The sequence below is a fragment of the Malaclemys terrapin genome, chromosome 2, assembly GCF_027887155.1.
Source record: "Malaclemys terrapin pileata isolate rMalTer1 chromosome 2, rMalTer1.hap1, whole genome shotgun sequence".
NCBI classification, from domain to species: Eukaryota; Metazoa; Chordata; order Testudines; family Emydidae; genus Malaclemys; species Malaclemys terrapin.
In genome coordinates, this window is record NC_071506.1 from 118839366 (window position 1) to 118862315 (window position 22950).

The following is a 22950-nucleotide window of genomic DNA, read 5'->3' on the forward strand; positions in this document are numbered from 1 at the left end:
ATGACTACAGTGCCAAAGTGTATATTTAACTAAAGGGACCCAGAAAAATAAAGATTTAAATTAAAATGTAGTACATTCTCCCCAACTACCCAACCACGATAACAGACTGCAAAGGTAATTAAAGCCTTTTTATATCTACAACTGTAAAACCATGAAAAGATCAAATAAAGCAGAATTTGTAACTGAAGATTTTTATATTCATTACTCCAGGATTTTAAAGTCACTTTTTAATATTTTACTATACTATTTGAATATAAAATATACTACAATATGTATTTTACACCACATATATTTACAGTGATAAAGTGGCATAAAATAATATTAGAATGATTACATTTGAGATTTACACACACACGCTCTGCGCTCAGCACCTCTCAAAATCAGGCCTGGCATATAAAGCAACTGTATGTCTTGTGAGGACATCTACTACACTTAGGCATACACTTACTGTATAGTAAGTAATTCTGAATATATTCTTCAGTGCATGCTCCTATAACTGGGACTAGAATTTTCTCTATATATATTAATAAAAACATATATGTATGCTATATAAACACATTTGCATACAGTGTGCACTATGGATTATGCATATATACTATATATCCAGCATGTTACTATGTGTAAATTCATTGAAGCTCTACAGGCAATATACTTAAAAAGTAGTTTTGCTGTAGTCTACAAACTGGTCAACAATTTAAACCCTGTAAACAATTACTTAATTTCTGTATTTTAAAACTTATTTGTGAAACTATTCTGCAGCAAACGTCTGTTCCGTAAAATTCTCTGTACCTTGACTTTATTTGTTCTTTTTCTCTATAACAATGAGATTTTGTCTCTGAGCCCCCTTTAAATGGGGCCTCATTTCTGCATCAAACTGTACCTGGCATGTACATTCAAGTAAAATTCAATTAAAATTCTTTAAAAGGATTTCAGAAGAGGTATTGATTGAAGTTTGGCTCTATTGAGGAATATTATTTCTCCTTGGATTGAAAAAGCAACTTCTAATGAGACATGTTACAGCTCAGTTTTAGTAATTTTTCAATCTGAAGAATTACAATTTTCCTTTATAAGCCAACATGCCAGACTATACTTAAACAACTGACTACTGTATATATGGTATGCATATGTGTAAAATTTAAGAGGGCTCTGCACATGTGTAACTAGGTGAATATAGTTACTGTATTTTCTCATCCTTTATGTCTCTTATAGCGAGCTTTCTCACAGGCCACAACAGTGTGAGGGTATACTGATCTATAGCCTCCGGACTCTCTGAAGGGCGGCAGACTTCCTTACCACCCTTAAACACCTTTGAACATTTTTTCCTGTGCACAGCGGGCCCTTGTCCTGTGCTACAGCCCGACCACCCACTGTTGCTTGTTGACCAAACATGCAGTGCCTGGAGCCTGCACTGACACAACCAGGATAGGATTCCTTTCAAGCACACCGCATAGAAGAATTTCAATTTTCTGAGGCAAGAAATTAAGGGAGTACTACGAATTCCCTTAAAATTAACCTGTTTCAAGAGATAAGTTACTTTGTTTTGTTTGCTCTCAATACTCTTTCATATATATTTAGAACTATGACAGATTTCACATGGTCAGTAAGTAAAAATACAAAACATTCCATTCAAACAAAACAGGAAAACCTGGCAGTTAGTAGATTGGGGTTCTCCTACATCACAACCACTGATATTTCTGGAATATGTTTAAAAACAAATGGTGCAAAAAGGTTTTATATTTAAAATAGCAATTTGTATACAGAAAGAAAACAGATTTGGCATAACAAATAAGAACTTCAGAAATACTCTTCACTTTCAAAACTCAGTACCTAGAGTTAGGCACCTACATAAAAGTGACTTTGTTTTTACTGGTCTATTTTAGTGGAGCTGAAGTTTTCAGCATCCTTGACAGTCAGCCCACTTTTATTTAGTCACCTAAACAAGGATTTAGGAGACTAATTTTGGCACTGGGGGAAATTTAGCAACTGAAGCCAATGGGAATTTTACCATTGATTTCAATGTGGCCAGCATTTCACCCCAGTTTGTAAATGTTCGCCTTGATCGAATTGTGTTTCTTTTTATTGTCAGACCTTTACTGCCTGCAACATAGGTTTAAACAATTTAAACTGACATATAAAGGAACACTCCCCTCGCCCCACAAGATGTCCGCAGCAAGTGTGAACAGCAGACTAACAGATAATAATAAAAACAAAACAAAAACAACAGCCCAATGTCAAGCTCTGTAATGATTAATATTTTAATTTCTTAATTAATAGCTCATTAAGAGTTTTGCTGGACAGTCACTGTGAAAAGAGTATTTCTGCGACGACAGGGGATGTAGTTTAGACATTAAATGGCTCCCAGCTGCAAGAAGTCTTCTTCCAGATGTACAGTAAGAGAAGGCAATAGAAGAGAACCAGCTGCTAGGATAACAAATTGAAAAGGCCCTTTTGACACAAGCCTTGCTGGCCTGTCTGCTCTAACAAAGATAGATCATTCATCGCAAGGTGAATAGATTTCTAGTATGGTACAGAAGAAAGAGCAAAGTGGTCTAAGCATCTGCCTCCTTCCTTCACACTATGTACAGCTGCTGTTATTCTGGCATCAAAAGAAAACATATATCCTTAAGACAGCACTCACAGTTGAGCACCATACTAAAAGTGCTGCCAAAATGATACAATTTTAGCATAAAAATTGGCTAAAAGTGATACATTATTCTGTTTTAAGATAGATCCATGTGTTTACTTTGTTAAAAAAAATAACACAAAATGTAGACAGGATCTACATACCAACCACGCCCTCCATATTGCAGCAGGCAGTTCACGCTATAATTGTCTTAGCATTTCCATAAGACTATTTTAAGGGTTTGAAAAATGATTATATCTTTGCTCCAATACTGAACATCTTATGTGAAGATATTTTGATAAACGAAGATATTAGCTACTGTAATTTAAGATAACAACATTAGGTTCCTTCCCTGTTTTAGCTCACAGGATCACAAGACCCACATAACCAATAGCAAAGCTCCAGCAATAACTAGCAGACATGTAGAAAATATTCTTAATCTCTATGGTTTCTTTCCCTTATATTCACTTTAGAAATCCCAGTACTCACTGTGTTTTGGCACTGCTCCTAGTGCCCCTAGGCAAATTTTAAACTAAAGCTTATTTATTTGCATTTATTTGCCTGCCACTTTACTTCATTATATCCCTTATGTTTCCTGTACTACAGTGAGTCTGACTACAAGAAGCCTAAAAGAGCAGCGAAAAAACAAAAAAAGTGCCAAATGGTAAAGGAGTGACCAAATACATTTAAATAAATATTGTTTTAGCTGCAGGGGATAACTAAGGTGTCTAAGCATCAGGTTTGAAAATACCTAGACTCCTCCAAATCACAGCAGGATCAACTCAGAATATCCACCCCAAAGTGAAAAATTGAGTACTATACAGTTTACTGTTCAGGTACCTTTCAGAAGATATGCAAGTCCTGTCTGCTTTGAGCAGACATTAAGATATCACAGTGATTTTCACAAGACAGGCTTTAAATTCAAATAGCAATTAAAAGCCTCCCATAATTCTATTTCTCTCTATTTTGGAGAATCTTCTTTGGGGAGGATGAGCCTATGAACAAATTGAGGGAGGGACTTTGGCTCTACCTACGATCAGTCTTTCGACAAATCACTGGCCTGATGTAGTGCTGCAAGAATTTATTTAGATTTATAAAAGGGGTCCATCCAATGCTCTGGGCAATTATTCCATAAATGTAAAATAAAAAATACAAATATAAAGGACTGCTCATCCCACCTTCAGAGAGAGAACCTTTCACTAGCAAATATCATGAAGATAACAAAAAATCCAAACATCTCGAACATCACCCCTTCCCAAAAGCCTAGGAAAAAATATGGGCTTTGACTGCCCAGAAGGTTAATTTAAGTTCAAATCTGTCAGAGGAATAAGTGACTTCACAAGCAGATAAGACGACCCTGATGGGCAACTGGGCCAAAAGTTCCTAATGAGTCTAGAAGGTATTAGCAGGAGCATAGTTCCATGTTTACATCTCATTTCTGAAAACGTATTGGAAGAGGTTGAATTTGTTTTTGGGCATGAAGTGAGAAGAAGGACACTCCAGTGATTATGGCATTAGCCCAGGATCTGAGAGCGCTGGGTTCAAGTCACTGCTCTGCGACACACTTGCCACATGATGATGGGCAAGTCACTTAGGGCCAGATTGTCAAAGGTCTTTAGGTGCCTAAAGATGCCTAGGGAAATTTTAAAAGTGCCGAAGTATCTATTCTCCTATTCATTTGTTGGATTCTTGAGTACCAAATTGGGTTATTCCACATTTTCAAGTTGATCAGTAGATTTTCCCCTTCTGATGGAGGCACTGACCATCTCAGTTTAGCAGTAAGCAAAAAGTGACCATCCACTAGTCATAAAAACTTTTCTCTGAGTTTTCAGAAACTCTGTTTCCACAGCTGTACAAAACTCCGTTAATGAGAATCATGGGGTCTTATCATTGTACCAGGGTCTGCAGTTGGGCAAAGATAATCTGGAGTATGAGGCTCACCATCTGGAAAAGTTCCATGGCCTAATATTTTTCAGAGTGCGTGGTGAGGAGGAGGGTAGTCTCTTGGTCTCAGCCACTGTTACACTGTTAAGCTTTTATGTTGGATGCTAATAATTTCTTGTACTACCTACGCTAGCTTCTGCCTGCATACTTCATTAGACATTGGTGATGTGGCCGGAGATGTGTCTGGACTTAATGCTATGTCTGTTATCCACTCCATCAATTATGCCTGAGGATTATCATCTGATCTGTGTTGGGGGAACATAGGGTGATGAGAATTGTGGTTCCTTGCAGTAGAAGAATGGGTGGCTGGCAAGCTCACTTTGGTTTGAGAGAGCAAAGGGGAAGTTCTGATCTTCAAGAACTGTCTTACCTGCTGGTAGTAGACACAATGCTCTATCAGCTGGTGGGAGTGAATATCATTGTTGGGTTCAGTTTGGGATAAGGATCATTGTCTCGTGCATCTAGAATTGCTCCTCAACTGAGATAGAGGGCACTGGTTCTGGTCTTTAAGTGTTGGAGAGGGAGCAGAGAAGTCCTGAAATCTCCTCCTGTAATCTGCTTCCCAGCTCTGTAAAAGCTGCTGTGAAGGTTGCACTGGTGCTGGTGCCAGCCATGAAAGATTAGTCCATTAATTTGCATGGATTTATTTATGTTCTTGTTCTCCGTCTGAATATCATTTCTGAGAAATGAACTCAAAAATACACCAAAGTACTTTAAAAATCTCAACCTCCCCCACATATTTTGTTAAGATTCTCTTTCCCTCATTGTTCCCCTTACCTCCACCCTCAGAAAATAAACAAAACCATTTAACTAATCACCAGATTTGTGTCGTTTGTATGTAGCCTGGACTCTCCCATCAAAAGATTTCTTTAATTATTACAACTGATTTGCTATTTCAGTTGTCAGCTTCTTCATCCATGTCAGGCTGACAAATAGTTTTACACAGAGCCTGACATAACTTTCAATGTCAATGGGACAGTAAAATACATAAATTCACAATTTGAGCACAGAGCAGAGAACATTTGAAATATGCAGGACTTCTAATTAGCCCTACTTACGAATTCCAGGAGGAAACTTCAGGACCTATATTAGTATTCTGGCCTTGGCCACACTTGCAGATGTACAGCGCTGTGAGTTAAACCTGACTTCGTACAGCTGAGTAGGGAAAGCGCTTGCCATCTTTTCCCTCTTTCAGCACTTCCAAGTTGCATTTGCAAGCTTTGCGCTGTGGTGGCTCAGAATTCTAGCACAGGCTAGCTACCACTAACCATTACTATAGGATGCAGCTTGTCCTGCAGTGCCCAAATAAAGAGAATTTTTTTTTTCTGATGATGGTACTGTTGTGAATCCTCCACTCTCATTTGGGATACAAAATCATATTTAAATATCTATTTAAATTACAGCATACAATAAAAAAGTCAACTACATGAGCATCTATACTGACTAACTTCCTTCTCCAATTATGCTTAGTAGAGGCTCTGAGATTCTGATAATTGACAGCAGGGTAGACTGTCAGGGCAACTCTAGGGAAATTAAAAAAAAAATACATGCATAGTGGGGAAGTAAATATAATCCTTGTCCTGATTACAGCCATCAGTGGCCTGGCTGGTGTAGCTGCACCACTGAATTCCCTAGCGTAGACAGGCAAATCCAGTATTTACACACGGGGAGCTCTTATAGCAGGTGACACTGTCCATGCACTACAGGTTATTATTGGCTCAGATACACTTGTGGTCGATCACCAATAGCTGAAATAGGAAAAATCCCCATTGTGGGCAGGTCGTAGAATAACTGACATGCTAAATGTCTCACTCATCCTTGTTAACTTGGGCATTTAGCAAATAATTGTAGTGTTAAAAGATTTCCCCCACACACACAACTTGCCAAAAAAAAAAAAAAAAAAAACCCCAACACCTGAACAAAAAAACCCAACAAACCAAAAACCCAACTAGCTTTGATGATCACCTCTAAAAATCCTGTTTGGGGATGCCAGCGGGGCATTAACCAAAGGCTTTCCTGGCAGGAAAAGCAAAGGCTTTGGTCTAATTTTGGACCTGTTTCACAGGAATTTAAGAGATGAATTAGATTTGTATTAAGGCAATAGAAAATTCTTCATGTGTAACAATTCAGAGCACTGGTCTCCTTTGAAACAGATACAGTTTAGCTGCAAATGCTTGTGACACTAACTCACTAAAAAGTTGGGAAATACATCATACACACACGGTTTCTCTGTCCACCTCCTACTGGTATTTGAGGTATCTTTACTGGAGTTTTAACATAGTCAGTCCTGGTTCAATTTAAATCTACGTATCAAATTTGTGTTGTATAATCAGTCAGTGGGAGAACAGTCTGGAATATCCAATGATTAATGCTGGTGTGCTTAAGGTGCAGCAGTAATCTTCAGCTCTGTATCCCAATGTTTACAATATGAAGAGCACCATCTGCTAGGATAAGTGCATGCTATGCCTGTTAAAAACTGAAACCTTGAAAAAGATCTAATACAGTGTTCAAGAGAATATCAACCTTATGACCCACCTCTGCTGCCAAATACTTGATATACAAAAGAATCTTTCTTGGAAAAGGGAGCTTTTAATAGAAGACTGCAGTCTGAAAATCTGTTACCAACTGCACTTACGAAATGGCCTCTGAATGCAGTATAAATATAAATAACTTTCTTCTGTCAAAAGCCTTGTTTCTATTTCTATAGGTTGATTAGATTTCTCAGTTTCATGCATAACCAATTTTACACCTAGAATGGAAAGACACACTTCCTGCTTGAAAGACATATTTATTATAGTGTGTTTTAATCTATTTTACATCTCTGATCACATTCATTTAAGCTCATTTAATATATGTATGTATATATATATCGCTTGTTCCATCCATGTATAAATGTATGTGCTCTGCAGACTAAAGTTACATAAATTCCTCCTGTTTGGTTCCCAGAAAGGCTGCTAACACAATAAATTGTTTAATATTAACATTGGGATGGGGATGAATTGCTGTAAGTCCCACACCTTAACAATTCAGATAATAAGGAGTAAGGAGAAGTGTTATACATAGGTTGAGATTATTGAGGCAAGCTAGAAAATTTGGACACAGATCTTCTATTAATTTTAATTAAACATGTCTTTAAGTCTTCCAGGCCAGTGTTTCTTAACCTTTTTGACACCAGGGATCGGCTTGCTGAATTCCTAAACTGTGTCAGAGAGATCTCAGGTCCAAAGATCAATCATTGAGAAACACTGTTCTAGACAGCTTCAGAAAAAAATAGTCTCAATCTCATATTATCTTCCTGTTTTATTTTTCTGGGTAAGAAGCTATGGGATGATTGCTCTCAATAAGCCCTCAGGTAAGATGATAAAAAGAAATCCTACAGATATCTTTTTATGTGGATCTTGTTACTTTATTTTTTGCACCTAAATTGGTGTATTCCTGAATGAAAATCTCCCCTGCTATCACTGCTGGCATAGTGGCACACAGTATCATCCACTAGGGTGGACTGAAGCTAAAGGTATATGCTGTGCATGTTCTAACCAGATCTCATGAATTCATGGTTCTATTATCTTCATCATGTTCAATACTTTAAGTACCTGCTGAACCCTATATCTCACCTGGTAACCTCTTTGGAAGGAGAAACACGTCTAAGGCTACGTCTACACTACCCACTGGGATCAGTGGGTAGCAACTGATCTATCAGGGATTGATTTATTGCGTGTAGCGTAGACGCGATAAATCGATTCCCAATCGCTCTCCCGTCGACTGCTCTACTCTAGATCAGCGAGAGGCAGAAGCAAAGTTGACGGGGGAGCCACAGCAATCGAACCCTGAGCCGTGAGGCAGCGAGGTAAGTCGAACTAAGATACATCGACTTCAGCTACGTTATTCTGATAGCTGAAGTTGCGTATCTTAGGTCGATCCCTCCTCTCCCCCAGTGTAGACGAGGCCTAAGAGTCCTATAGCAGTTCTGTGGAGCACTTCTACAATGGATACAATTCTTGTTGTTCCAAAGAAGAGATACTTTTGGTTTGGGATACACATGGAGTAACATTAATATGGGAGTTATCTTTCTGCCCAGAAGAGGGATAGATGTTGATACACTTACCTTGAGTAGTATCTTATTTATTCTTTAAGTGAAAAAAGATGTCATTCAATAGTTGGATGGATCCAAATGACTATATGGATACTAAAATTTGACCAATAGTTAATTTTCCAAGTCAAATCAAAGTGTGGTAACATTTTCTTTGGCTTCACACCCTGCAATACTAGCCTTATGACTAGTTTTTCTGGAAAAAATATTATTATAACAGACCATGTTAATTGGCAGTTGTGGTGATGAAACTCCTGGAAGCACTATATATAAAAGCAATACTTCCAGTAGCAACACTAGTGAAAATGAAGATCACTGAGTATTTGATGAACCTGTTGGTAAAACTGAGTAAGTGGGATATTTAGACACTGTAGCAGGTTGCAGCCAACCTCACGATCTCTAAACTGAGTCTCAATAAAAATATATGTGCAAATTCAGTATTCCACAATGCTCCAGTCTCCTACATATCCATGCATTACTGGCATATACTCTGACAACAGATATCTGTATTCAGCAATTAAAAATCAATATGAATTAAACCCAACACGGAGAAATATTTCAAGGGTTGGATCTAACTTTAGCTGAATGGATGAAGCCTAATAATATTTTCACTATTTAATGCCTTCAAAATCAAGTAAAAAGTTGTTATAATAATAATTCTAACCTTTACTTTTGTGTCAAATAAAATATAAGAAACCATGTCAAACCCTTAAGTGTCAAACTGAAGACTTTCTGTAAACTGGAAAAACGTTCTTGCCTTTTTGATCTTTAACGTAGCTCTCTTTGCAGTTGTGCATGAGTTGAAGAATCCATTTGTGCTGGGCACCAATACACTGCCATGCAGGGTCCCCAGAAGCATGGAGATCAGAAAGATATCTGTAAAACCAAGTCCAGAGGTTGCAGCTCAGACTTGACATACTGAAAACTTAAAATACAGCAAAGTTTAATCATAAAGAACCTTTTCTGTACTTCTTAGGGGGGAAAATCTAAAGAACTAGTAGAATTTTAAATGAGAGATATTTACACTGAAAACTAGAACAAGCTTTGCAGTTTCCCTTCCTAATTTAGTGGAGGCAAAGCCTTAACTGACCAAAGAACAGAAATAGGCAGAATATATATAGTTAACAAAACATTAATATGTAGCTTTAGTTATTCCTCCAATAAGGTAACTGAAACCAAGTTCTTTCTTTAATTACCTGTCAAGATCTTAGTTCAATGCTCAGTGTTTCTGTTGCAACCATTATTGACACCATAAGCACCAATCTACTGTATTTTCCTGCACTAGTTATATTCTGATTGTACTATCATCTCTTTAATCTTGAATGTGAATATTAATGATGAGTAAAGAAGGAACTATTATTGGGGGGAGGAGGGGAGAATGTGTGTGTGGTGTGATAGAGACTAGATGAGGTTCCTTTGAAAATAAGGCCTTAAATTTCTAGAAAAGGGGGAGCACATCAATAGGTATCTAGAAAACAAAATCAGCTGCTGTGCTTACATCTGCATGTGCACAAATAGAGACTGTAGAAGTTCATGCCCACCAATTCTGAAACTAAAGTACAGGCCTTTGAATGTATGTGACGACAACAACAGCATGCTGAATAACTGAGCCTGAAAGTGCTTCAAGATAAGTGCTTCAGTATTAGCAAATCTACTATTTTGTATACTACAAAGTTTCTTGTACTACCTAAACACAGAATGGATTTAGCAATGCAAGCTACCCAAGATGAAATAATACACTGATTTAAGATAGTAGGCAGTACTGAAAAGTGCATAACGCTTTCACAAAAGCTAAATTATTACATCTGAGTAATGCTAATTGATATGATTGCAAAATTCCAACTTTCTTAAGAACTGTCTGTGGTACTTGAGACATGGAGAACAAATTGTTTTTGTCAAAGCATGCTCATCATTTGGACAGATGAGATACTCTTTAAAAATGAGCAGTTGTGTAAGATTTATAAATCATGAGCTCAACTTCATCAGTTTTCAAAAGGACTTGAATCTGCATTTGACTCATTTCTACTTTAAAAAGCTTTTGCTGGCTTTGGGAAAGATGTTTAATTAACTGGATGAGGGAATTTTGAACAGTATGATGCAGATATTAATCTAAAACATGACCTACAAAAAGAGATAAAAATGGGTTGACACACTTTTAGCGTCTTTTTGATTAAGACATTCGTTTTTTGGGGGGTGGGAGAGGGGAGAGGGAGGAATAATTTGCAGTGTTTCAGAGCTCATTCACACTGAAATACTCAGGATGTAAAGAACATCAAAAGTATCAACGATTTACTGAGGATAAGTGATTTTTATTCAGACTATTTTAAAGTCTTAGGGTTTCTTTTTCTTTTCTTTTTTTTTTTAATATCTATGTAACTAAGACCACTTGGGAGGGAAAAAAAAAAAGCTTTTTTACTCCATCTACATTAAGGAAATTTGCACTGGTATAACCATATCATTATAGTTACACCCATGTAAACCCCTAGCATAAACACAGTGTACTGTGGTCAAGCAGGGCTTGCACTGGTGCAGCTTCAGCTAGTAACACATCACATTAACCAGGACTGAAGTAAGCCCCAGTTTGCACCGATGCAGTGTATCCACGTGTAACTACAATCAGTGTAGACATGCTTATATAAGTTTCCTTAATGTAGGTCGGGCCATTCTTAAGGATTCAACACTTCCATTCTTTCAATGAGGGCCTGAAAAAGCTCCTAACACACATTTCTGTATGTTCCAAAGAAGCACTCCAAAAAGGGAACAACATGACTTTCCTTTTTCTAAGGAAAGACTTTTTTTTAAACTTCCAAGACTATTTTACATATTATTTAAAAAAAAAAAAAAGGGAACATACTTCTTTGCTCCATGACCCTTCCTTTAAACACTGACATAGCAATTACATACTATCCATACAGCACCCAAAAAGTGTGTTGGTACAATTCAGATATAAGAAGACTGGTCTCTGTAAGAAAGAACTTACAATCTAATGATCCAATTCAGCAATGTATTTAAACGAATGCCTAACTCTGAGCTCATAAGTAGGTCTATTGACTTCAATGGCTCATATGATTAAAGTTCAACACTTCCTTAAGTATTGTTCTAAATCGGGGCCTAAAACTCCAATCATGCAATTTGTTCTGTGCACACAGCACTCTCTTCAGTGGGTGTTCTGGGGTTTTGAGACTGTCTCAAGAAGCGGCTGGTGAGGCTTTTGCCCTGTGTATCAAGGAGGAGGGTATGTCTACATGGCTCATGGCAGCAAGTCTTCCAGCCGGGGTTGACAGACTTGGGCTATTACTGCTGCATTAAAAATAGCTATGTAAACAGTGTTTTGAATCTGTAGCTTGGGCTCCGAAGTCCACCCCCTTCCCTCTGCTTCAAAGTCCGAGTTCCAGCCCAAGCCACAATGTTGCCATGTTTTTAGCATGGTAGCACGAGCCCAAGTGTGTCAAACTGAGCTGGGAGGCTCGCTTCCACAGACTGTGTAGCAGTACTCACAGTGTCTAGGAGTCAGTGGGTTTAGGGGGAATAGGGCTTGTTACTCTTCCCAAGTCCTCTCCTGAGGATTTAAGAGCCTACCCAAAATAGGGTGGCACTGACAAAAGGCTGCTGGTGTGAGGAGTTCAAAAACACTTTCATGCTAGCATGCACGTCAGCTTGTGCATATCCTCCCCCCTTTGGAAATGCTGTTGTAGAAAAATGTCACTGACCCTTGGAATTTCTATGCAAATCAATCTAACTGTCCATGTAATATTACTCCTTTGAATATGAACCAGTGGCAAAAGAACCAAAACGATACTCTGAAGAGTAAAACTTTTTGAACAGAAATCCAAATTAACACTTTTTAGTATTTCTAAATTCAAAACCATTTCCTTTTCATGCCGAATCAAGATGGATTATTATTAATGAATATGGAGTCCATTTTAAGATCAGTGACTGTTTCAATTTGGATTCATACAGTGATAGTTTTTATCAGAATCTTTATATAGATACAAGTTTGTTTCAAAGCTTTTTAATAATAATGAACAATAATTGGGATTAAATTTCTCATTCTAGAGGAGTGTCATTTATTACACAATATAATTTATTATTGCCATTATTTACATAGACTTGAGTCCTGGGCTGAAAAAGAATCTCAAATTCTGTAAGAAAAAAATGCAGTGTTAAAATTGTAATAAAATATTCATTGCATTATCTGGGAAATGCACAGATATGCATCAGACGTAGAATATATCTGACAAAGATATTAGGTAAAAGATCACCTTATATAACGTTTTTGATCATGTAATGTTGATGGAGTCTCAAGCAATTTATTCAGAAGAAGTTCTCTTAAGGCTTCAATTCGTGTTTCAATTTCAGCATAATCTATGAAAAAAGGAATGCAGAATTCCAATATACCGTTCTTTTCCTGAAGTGTCAACTGAAAATTTTAATATTTTCTCAGCAAAATCTCATGAATTTAGAATAAAACTGATAAATTTTAACAAGTTTTTAAATTGCACCAGTTCTTACAAGAGGAATCTCCAAATATCACCAAACTATTACGTTTTTCCTTGGAGAATTAAATTTAAAAGTTGCTTTGTTAGCTCCATGTTCAATACTCTACCCTGCACTATTTCCCCTGTACATAGGAGTCTTGTATTTTTACATATGCAGCCACTGCCGCCCCCCCCCCCCAACTACCATATATAATATTTCTGTAACAACTTCACTGTTGTGTTCAATTTGGATTAGTTTTGTTTTTGCAATATCACTAATTTCACCACATAGGTGGCAATGCTCTCTGTTCATTTTCTTCTCAAATTGATTTTTTTTTTTAAGAATTAAAAAAAGGTTATTGAGCGAGTTTTATATAGAATTGGATCTTTGTTCTTAATACATTTCTAGACTTGGTAATTTCGAATTAGATATTCAAAACAATCACTTTGTGTACTCAAGCAAGGTACATGTACTCTTTACTGTAATTTACATCTGAAAGAGTTCTGTAAACAATAATTTTATAAAAATACAAGCCTTGGCTTTGAAGCTTTTTCACAACTATGCCAAGCGTGGGACACCCTAAGCTGTATCCTGTAGTTACTGAAACCTGTTTTATGTCTAGTAATACTAAGCCTTTAAAAAAAACTGGCTGCAAGCTCCTATTATATATACTGCAAAGTAATATGTATCTCTCAGATGGAAAACTTGCCAGAAATATTGTTTAAAGTAATTGTTCCAAATTCTAAAGAGGGCTCCATATAAACAGAAGCTGAAGCCCACATAAGGCTTCTCACGGTGCTACATGTTCTTTATCTTTCCTGTTAAAAAACAGCAGAGAGTCAAAGTAACTGAACCCAAATCTTACATTTTTTGAACACTTGAACCTCGGTCTTCCCAAACAGTGACTTGGCTTTTTCATAGTCATTAATGACCACATCGTAATCACCCTTTAAAATAAAGGAACATTGGAGATTTGTCATAATAAAAAAATATCGTAGATTGATTTCAGTGGGAAAAACACATTTGTACTTTATTTTTTAAATGCACTGTACCTTTTGGATATTCCTTTCAATATTAAGAGGAAGGTTAAAAAGAAACTTAAAACGCTGAAGGACATTGAGTGCATTTCTTGTTGAATCTGCCTTGTCTTTGCGACCCAACACTTCTTGGAATAAGGTATCTGCAGTGTTACTTGCCCCTATTTTAAAGAAGGGAGAAAAAAAGGAAATAAAGTAATCATTGCAGAATAAGATCACTATATATTCCTCAATAGCTAATCTTATTTATCAAATAATACTGGATGTTAATTATAAAGTAGTGAATAATTACTACTGATTCTATAAACTCAAATTAACACTTTAATGATTTCTGTTCAGCTATATTAAGCACACGTCACAATTTACTGAAATACTATTTCAGTGCTGATCACTTAGCCTTTTAATGTGGTGAGCCCTCCGTACAATTAAAAACAACCACATTTTCCTAGTTCAAGTGCTTAACTTCACTGTGGTGATTTTATAGTTTGTTTTGGCCACCAATCTAAATTTTACAGTTAATCTATGTCTTTTAGGCTATTCGATCATCAGAGACTGTTATTTTTAGAACAGAATATAATGAAATTATACTAGTTGAATTCCCTAGCTTCAAGAGTTAGCATTGGGTGGCAGGGGGAGTTTCTTTCTTTTTTCTTTACAGCTATATAAAGCAAGTTGGGGCTTTTTTGAATTCCAGTAAGAATTTTTTTAAAATAACCTTAGATCTTTGGCATTAAAATGCTTCGTTTTAAAAAATGAATCTATATAGCAACTATAGACACATTTAAGCAATTATACAGAGCTCATTATTGGAACACCATTATATAAGGGTCTGATCCTGTTTGCATTGCAGTCAACAGTAAAATTCTCATTCCCTTCACTGGATGCAAGATCAAGTCCTATGTTAACAATTTTATGGGAATAAGAATGTCTACATTAATCTATTCATATTTATTTAATTTTTTTCAATCAAAATACATTCTAAAGAGAATAAAATTATTTTTTCCCCATCAGACTACAAAGTGTTATATCATTTTGTACTAAAACGTTTCCCATAATTATTCGGCACAAAATAATTAAATTTCTGTTACACGAAGGAAGATTAGTATGGGATGTGAAATAGTTACATTTTTCAATTTGTGACATTTTTAATTAGGCAAAAGGAAAAAAGAAGAACTGTTTTAGCCTTTTAGATCGCTGCCTGTAAAAAGTGTCTACATTATCTGGTCTAGTGACTATACTTTAAGCAAAGATGAAAAAATTACATCAGTCTCGCTGGGTGGCTTGCATGCCATTTTCTCTAGTCAACACTGTGGGTGGCCTGCTCAAGTTAAAAGTAGTCTTTGTAAAATAATTGTTAAATCTAAATAATGTTTAAACTGTTGAAATTTTGAAGCCCTGACGTAAAAATCTTTGTTTTGTCAGGACAGCCGTTTCTACTACATGTGATTTAATGTAAAATAGTTTAATTCATTAAGAAAAAACCCACAACATAATATCTAACTGGACTCTTAAATACTGACTCTGGATAAAATTTGATTTTTTCCAAATGCCTATCTGTTATATATATATAAAAAGAGAATCACTCTTATTTTAAATCACAACTTACTTATACATTCATTTAATAGTTAAGCAACAAGTCATTTATTATTTTCTGGTAATTATAGTTATAATCACAAGGCATTTTTCCTTACACATAAGGAAGCTTCTTTAAAAGGTGACTAACAACTACAGAATTGCACATGTATATTTGTCTTTAGTTTAAAAGAATCCATAACTCAATTCCTTGAAGAAATAATATGTTTTATTAATCCTCAGCACAATTTTAATGCATTTGCATTCTTTTCTATGGATTATTAATTCATTTTTTGAGAAATATCAAATCAAATTTCTACGCAAGAAAAAGTTTCTCTTTTTAGTTACACAAACTGAAAAATTAATCATTGTCCTTTGTTTATGACTTTTAGAAAATCTCCTGTAATACTTAAGAGTGCATCACTTCCAACGGTACCTGATGCAAAATCCAGTGCTTCAGACCCCAAGTGTTCTTAACCATTAAAAAAACAGGCATATTTCAGACTGCTCGGCAGACTCATGTTTAAAAGGAGTTGGTGTACCTTATAAACACATTTTTTTTCTCCAAAGGGTTAAGCTTCAAACAATCCTCACATCTTGACCTCTGAATAAAGACCTATGCCTGTAATGCTAAAGTCAATGGGATTTTTGTCATCGACTTCAATGGGTGCTGAATCAAGCCCTATGCTGAAGAAATGTCTATATTTAAGAAAGGTCTATCAGACACTCTGTCCATAAGTGCTTCTTACCAAAAAGTAAAGTACTGACTACTTATCAGTTTTCCTTCTCTGACAGATTGGGAAATAAAAAAAATGTATGTGGACAGAAGAAAATGACAATCAGGTAGATACCATACCAATAAAAGGAAACCAACTTTTAAAATATACTGAATTCTTTTAAGCTACCATTCTTGATTAAACTCATCCCTTTGCATGGTACAATACATGATTTTATATATAAATATAATAGCTTGTTTGCATAACATTATTCTCTCTTTTTTTTTTTTTTTTTTTTTTTTTTTAAAGCCCAGGTCCTGGCCCATCCAGCATCCTCCATCATGACTTGCCCACCTTCACAGGACAGAAAAAAGTCACCAATTCTTTTCCACAAGAAAGCAAAAGCCAATACCATTCTGAAGTGGCTGGCACAAGCTACTCTAAAAAGCTTGCTTGCAAAAAAATGGACTGCATTACTTGCATACAAATTTCAACTCCACTTGCTAGACCAGAGAATGATCACAGAGTCTATTGTTAATCTGAGGTCTGTCACAAGCAGTCCACGAGAGGATACATGAATTAGTCTAAATACAGGATACTTTTGCTGTGTTCTTTTACTATTTTAACATTTTAAAAATTTACTTTGGTCAAAAGAAAAAAAGCTCGCACTGACTTTACATGTGAGTGACTAGGTGTAAAATATATGGCGTTGTAGGTTGTGCCTAAAATTTTGGCACATGCATGTTTTCCTACGTGTATCATTTTGCCTGTATAAAAAAACCCCAAACAGATGTGTGGACACAAACTGTTCAGATAGTAAATTGCAAATACCAGGTTTTGCATGGCCAAGAAAAAAAAAAAAAACTACGTGCAAATCTGCACGTACAACAGTGTACATGAAATGTGCTATTATAGAGTCTGGGTGGAGGCCCTTTTGAAAAACTATTCCCTCTCCCCCTACCCACTCTATCATTGTGTATTCACACACCAAAGTATCCTGACCAAAAAAAAAAAAATCTGCTTCCATGTCACTTTTCTGATTTCATACAGCATATTCAGGCTCTCAGACACTGAGCCAGTTATTTGGATGTCATTCCCTGCTTATTGATATAGCACTAAGGGAAACAGCCCTTCCTCTGTGAAAAAAATCACAATGAAACAAAGTAAAATTATCTTGGCACAAGTCCAAGAATTAGGAACTTTAACTTTTGTGATCTGGTGAAGCATGTACCAAGCAACAGAAATGTAAATACTCTCTCCCAACTCAATCATACAATATGAGGAATACTTTAACAGGAAGAGGTTATGGAATTTTCAAAAGCGCCTAAATGACTTAGGAGTACCAGTCCCAATGTGGTCTGAATGACTGAATATCAAATAAAAAATGTATTGTAGATAAATCTTACTAGCGTAAACACTATTTCCAGTAGCAGTTCTCTATTTTTCTTCTGCCACTGCTTTAATGTATTGCATTTAATTCCACTCATTGTCCAAGATACACATTTATTTTTCAAAACTTTTTTGTGTATACTTTTTTAAAACCAAGATTTGTCACGTTAGAAGCAGGAAAACAATATTTACCATAAAAGTCTCCCCTTCTTCCCCATTGTTAACCATAAATCTGATCCTGTACCTATTGAAGTTCATGGCAATGTTCCCATGGATTTCAATGGATGCAGTATCAGGTCCCAAAAATCATCACTATGCAAGAATAAATGCCAGGACAAAACTTACTGTTTTCTACTGTGTAACAAATTCCAAGAAATATATTAAAGCTTTCATAAAGTCTGAAGTCCATAAATAGTTGCTGGTGGGAGGACAAAACTTACTGTTCAGTACATTCTCCAGTTTTTGCGTCATGGATCCTTCTACTTTTTCCGTTCCATCCGCTTCCAGTTTTTGATGGATTGCTGGAATAAAATGTCTAGTTAAAATGCAGACCACTTAAATCGATGGGAATACATTATATCAACGTGATACTTTAAAATAGCTTCTCAAAAATTTTAAATTAAGTGTTATATTTCTTGCTAGACATAAGCAGCTCAAATGTTATGAGAGGCACCATGGTCTAGTGGGCCACAGGGCGAAGAGCCAGACACTCCAAAATTCTAATTGTTACTTTGCCACTGTGTGACGTTGCACAAATCACTTATCTCCAGGTCTCAGTTCCTCCCCCCCCCCCCAAGGATAATGCTATAAAATAGTATTAATTTTGTATAGTATTTTGAAAATATAAATACCACATAAATGCTATATGTTATCATGACACTGGAAAGTAGTTTGTAGGTGTGACCCTAACAGCATCCCAATGCAAGAGGCTCACTGATATCTGGTAATGAGTTTCAGCTTGCCTGACCAGTTCAGAGTACCCCAATTCATTAATGTTATAATCTGTATCTCATGTAAGTTATGTGAAAACTAACACCACACTGATAACTAACATTCTTGTGTGGTGTATATAAGGTAAGTTTCTAAGGGACCATACAAATATGAAGGAAATGTGGAACTAAAATGCGTTTACCAGACAAGGCTGGGGGCGAGGGTAAACAGGTTTCTCTCAGACAAAGGATAGGCTAACACTTCCACTCAGGTGTCACCACAGGTGATTAGCAATCACATGTCAAGTAGCCATTCATTTGCACTGGAGAGGGCAGGAACAGATCAATTTGCATTTTAGCAAACACCAGCAGGGGAAGAAAGCGGCATGGAACTTCCTTCATCCCAGACTCCATGTCTCCTTCCTCAGAGCTTGAACAAACTTTATTGGGGGATGGGGGACGTGGCGGGGGTAACCTTCAGAAGAATCAATTTCAAAGGTTCACTGGACTATAAAAGAGAGGGGCAAAGAACCGCAAGTTATCTTTCACCTAAGACGACAAAGGAACCAACTATTTTGTGCTAGATTCTGACAGGGGGATGGGGGAGGAGGGATGAAGTGGGGTCAGCCATCTTGCTGGAAGGAAGTGTGGTAAAAGTCTTACCTTGAACCAAGACGTAGTTTTGTTAAGTTTCTAGAAAGCACTTCTATTTGTTTGTAACCATTTCTAACTCTATCCTTTATACCTGAACTCATTTAAAATCCCATCTCCTTTTGTTAATAAAGTTGTTTTACTTTTAATCTAAATCAACCCAGTGCTGTTTTTCAACTAAAGTGATAAGATGTGCATTTTGTCTCTTCAGAGGAGCAAACTAACCTTATTATTCCTCTGAATGATCCATGAAAGAGGTTGGACATCGCAGAGCGTACAATTTGGGAAAATTCAGGACTGCGGAGGTGTTGGGGTCATCTTGCTAGGTGTAACCAAACCTGGCATATACCAGAGCATGGCTAGGATGCAACAAGTGGACTGCTAGAATCAGAGTAGCTGACCAGAGCTGCTTAACACACAGACACTCAATGCTTGCTTGACTCCTGGCTGTTAATGTCAGGGCTGTAAGGTAGGAGGACTAGTAATAGGTGCCTATATAAGACAAAGTGTTGAATATCAGGACTGTTCTTTTAAAATCAGAATATCTGGTCACTCTAGCTGTGAGCACAGCAGCAGAGCATTTAATGCACCCAGGTTTACAGGCTGTGGAGACACAACCATTCAGTGGGCTGGATTGCACCCCAGAACATGACAATAGAGAGAAGCCACAGTTATATTATAATTAAGGCTAAGATTTTGTCATGATTATTTTTAGTAAAAGTCACGGACAGGTCACGGGTAATAAACAAAAATTCACGGAAGCCATGACCTGTGACTTTTGCTGCTGCAGCTCCATGGTTTCCCCCATCACCGTGGTGGCTGGGAGCTGTGGGGTTCCCGCTTCGCCCACGGCGGCTGGAAGCTGCACGGTGACCATATTTCCCAAAGAGAAAATGGGACACCCAGCCGCTCGCCCAAGGTGTTCCCCTCTCCCCATGCAAGGCTTTCACCTGTCACTGGAACCCTGAGGAGGGACCCCTCAGGAATCTGTCACCTGTCACTGGAACTTTGCCGGGGGCCCCCTGTGGATTGCTGCTGCTGTCGCCTGTCACTGGAACCCTGCCAGGGCCCCACTGGCTGTCAGCTCCAGAGTAATTCAGCCCCTGAGGCTGAAGCAAAAAATGTCATGGAGGTCTCTGGAAGTCACGGATTCCATGACTTCCATGACCTCCATGTCATAAATGTAGCCTTAATTATAATTAGGGCTGTCAAGAGATTAAAAAAAAATAATCGCGATTAATTGCACTGTTAAACAATAATAGAATACCATTTATTTAAATACTTTTGGATGTTTTCCACATTTTTAAATATATTGATTTTAATTTCAACACAAAATACAAAGTGTGCAGTGCTCACTTTATATTTATTTTTTATTATGAATATTTGCACTGTAAAAATAAAAAAAATAATATTTTTCAATTCACTTAATACAAGTACTGTAGTGCAAGCTCTTTATCATGAAAGTTGAATTTACAAATGTAGAATTATGTACAAAAAACTGCATTCAAAAATAAAAATGTGAAACTTCAGAGCCTACAAGTCCACTCAGCCCTACTTCTTGTTCAGCCAATTGCTCAAACAAGTTTGTTTACAGAAGACAATGCTGCCCACTTCTTGTTTACAATGTCACCTGAAAGTGAGGACAGACTTGCGGCATGGCCCTGTTGTAGATGGTGTTGCAAGATATTTACATGCCAGATGTGCTGAAGATTTTTGTCTCTTCATGCTTCAACCACCATTCCAGAGGACATGCGTCCATGCTGATGATGGGTTCTGCTCAATAACGATCCAAGGCAGAATGGACCGATGCATGTTCATTTTCATTAACTGAGTCAGATACCACCAGAAGACGGTTGCTTTTCTTTTTTAGTGGTTCGGGTTCTGTAGTTTTTGCATCAGAGTCTTTTAAGACTTCTGATAGCATGCTCCACACCTCGTCCCTCTCAGATTTTGGAAGGCACTTCAGATTATTAAACCTTGGTTCGAATGCTCTAGCTATCTTTAGAAATTTCACATTAGTACCTTCTTCGCATTTTGTCAAATCTGCAGTGAAAGTGTTCTTAAAACAAACAACATGCTGGGTCATCATCCAAGACTGCTATAACACGAAATATATGGCAGAATGCAGGTAAAACACAGAGCAGGAGACATACAATTCTCCCCCAAGAAGTTCAGTCACAAATTTAATTAACAAATTTTTTTAACAAGCTTCATCAGCATGGAAGCATGTTCTCCAGAATGGTGGCCATAGCATAAAGGGGCATCAGAATGTTTAGCATATCTGGCATGTAAATACCTTGCAATGCTGGCTACGAAAGTACCATGCAAATGCCTGTTCTCACTTTCAAGTGACATTGTAAATAAGAAGCGGGCAGCATAATCTCCCATAAATTTTTTTTTTGAGGGCAGTTATGTAACAACAACAACAACAACTCTACATTTGTAAGTTGCACTTTCGTGACAAAGAGACTGCACTACAGTACTTGTATGAGATGAATTAAAAATACGATTTCTTTTGTTTATCATTTTTACAGTGCAAATATTTATAATAAAAATAATATGAAGTGAGTACTGTACACTTTGTATTCTCTGTTGTAATCAAATCAATATATTTGAAAATGTAGAAAAATATCCAAGATATTTGATAAATTTCAATTGGTATTCTATTGTTTAATAGTGCAATTAAAACTGCGATTAATCATGATTAATTTTTTTAATCATGATTGATTTTTTTAAATTAATCGCAAGAGTTAACTGTGATTAATCAAAAGCCCTAATTATAATAGTACCTAAAAACATCAAAAATGCCATATTGGGTCTGACCAAGCCTCGTACCCTGTCTCCGACAGTGGCTAGTACCAGAGCTTCAGCTGTAGTGTACAGAACAGTGCTATTGGAGTGATCCAATCATCTTCTCCTCCCAGCTTCTGGCAGTCAGAGCTTTAGAGTCGCCCCAAGCATAGAGTTGCATCCCTGACCATTTTGCCTACTAGTCCTTGGGAGAATTATCCTCTATATTCCCAGACAAAAACTACAATAAAAGGGAGTTAAGGTTGAGAGTATGTACCAGTAATTTAAGGATATAAAAGATTACAAAGATGCTGAATTATCCCAAAGTCAATTATAAATCCAGAGTTAAAGTCCAACTTAATGTTAAGATATGCAAATGCACAGTTGGAGCACCCACACAATTGTAACTCTGCCCTGCAGTGACACCATGCATTAACCATTTGATTAAAATTAAGACGTTTTGGTGTTTTTGGTCCCAGACCATATGAAACCAATTTTTAAAAGACCTGTTTTTCCCCTAATTGTGTTATTACAGTGCAGAGAAGATTGTTTGGGTTCCTCAACTGTGTAACAAACTGTGAAATGCTGCTATGTGATATTGCCAATGATTTCAAAATATCTAGAAACGGTGGGCAGAGTGCTATTAATTTTTGTGAAATTAGAGAAACAGTTGGGAGAAATGGGTGACAGTGCCTGGCATCTAGTTAGCAGAGCCAAAGCTTCAACCACC

The 22950-nt window shown here is 36.9% G+C and overlaps 1 protein-coding gene across 1 annotated transcript in view; it reads right to left on the bottom strand.

The window, feature by feature from the left end:
- The window catches only part of EXOC2 (exocyst complex component 2), a 207734-nt gene that overhangs the window by 121719 nt on the left and 63065 nt on the right, over nucleotides 1-22950 (bottom strand). The window contains exons 7-11 of the mRNA XM_054017785.1: nucleotides 18291-18371; nucleotides 14189-14334; nucleotides 14002-14083; nucleotides 12920-13022; nucleotides 9415-9533 (exon numbers count right to left, since the gene is read on the bottom strand). Of these exons, the coding sequence (XP_053873760.1) occupies nucleotides 9415-9533; nucleotides 12920-13022; nucleotides 14002-14083; nucleotides 14189-14334; nucleotides 18291-18371 (531 nt within the window). The remainder of the gene's footprint in view (nucleotides 1-9414; nucleotides 9534-12919; nucleotides 13023-14001; nucleotides 14084-14188; nucleotides 14335-18290; nucleotides 18372-22950) is intronic.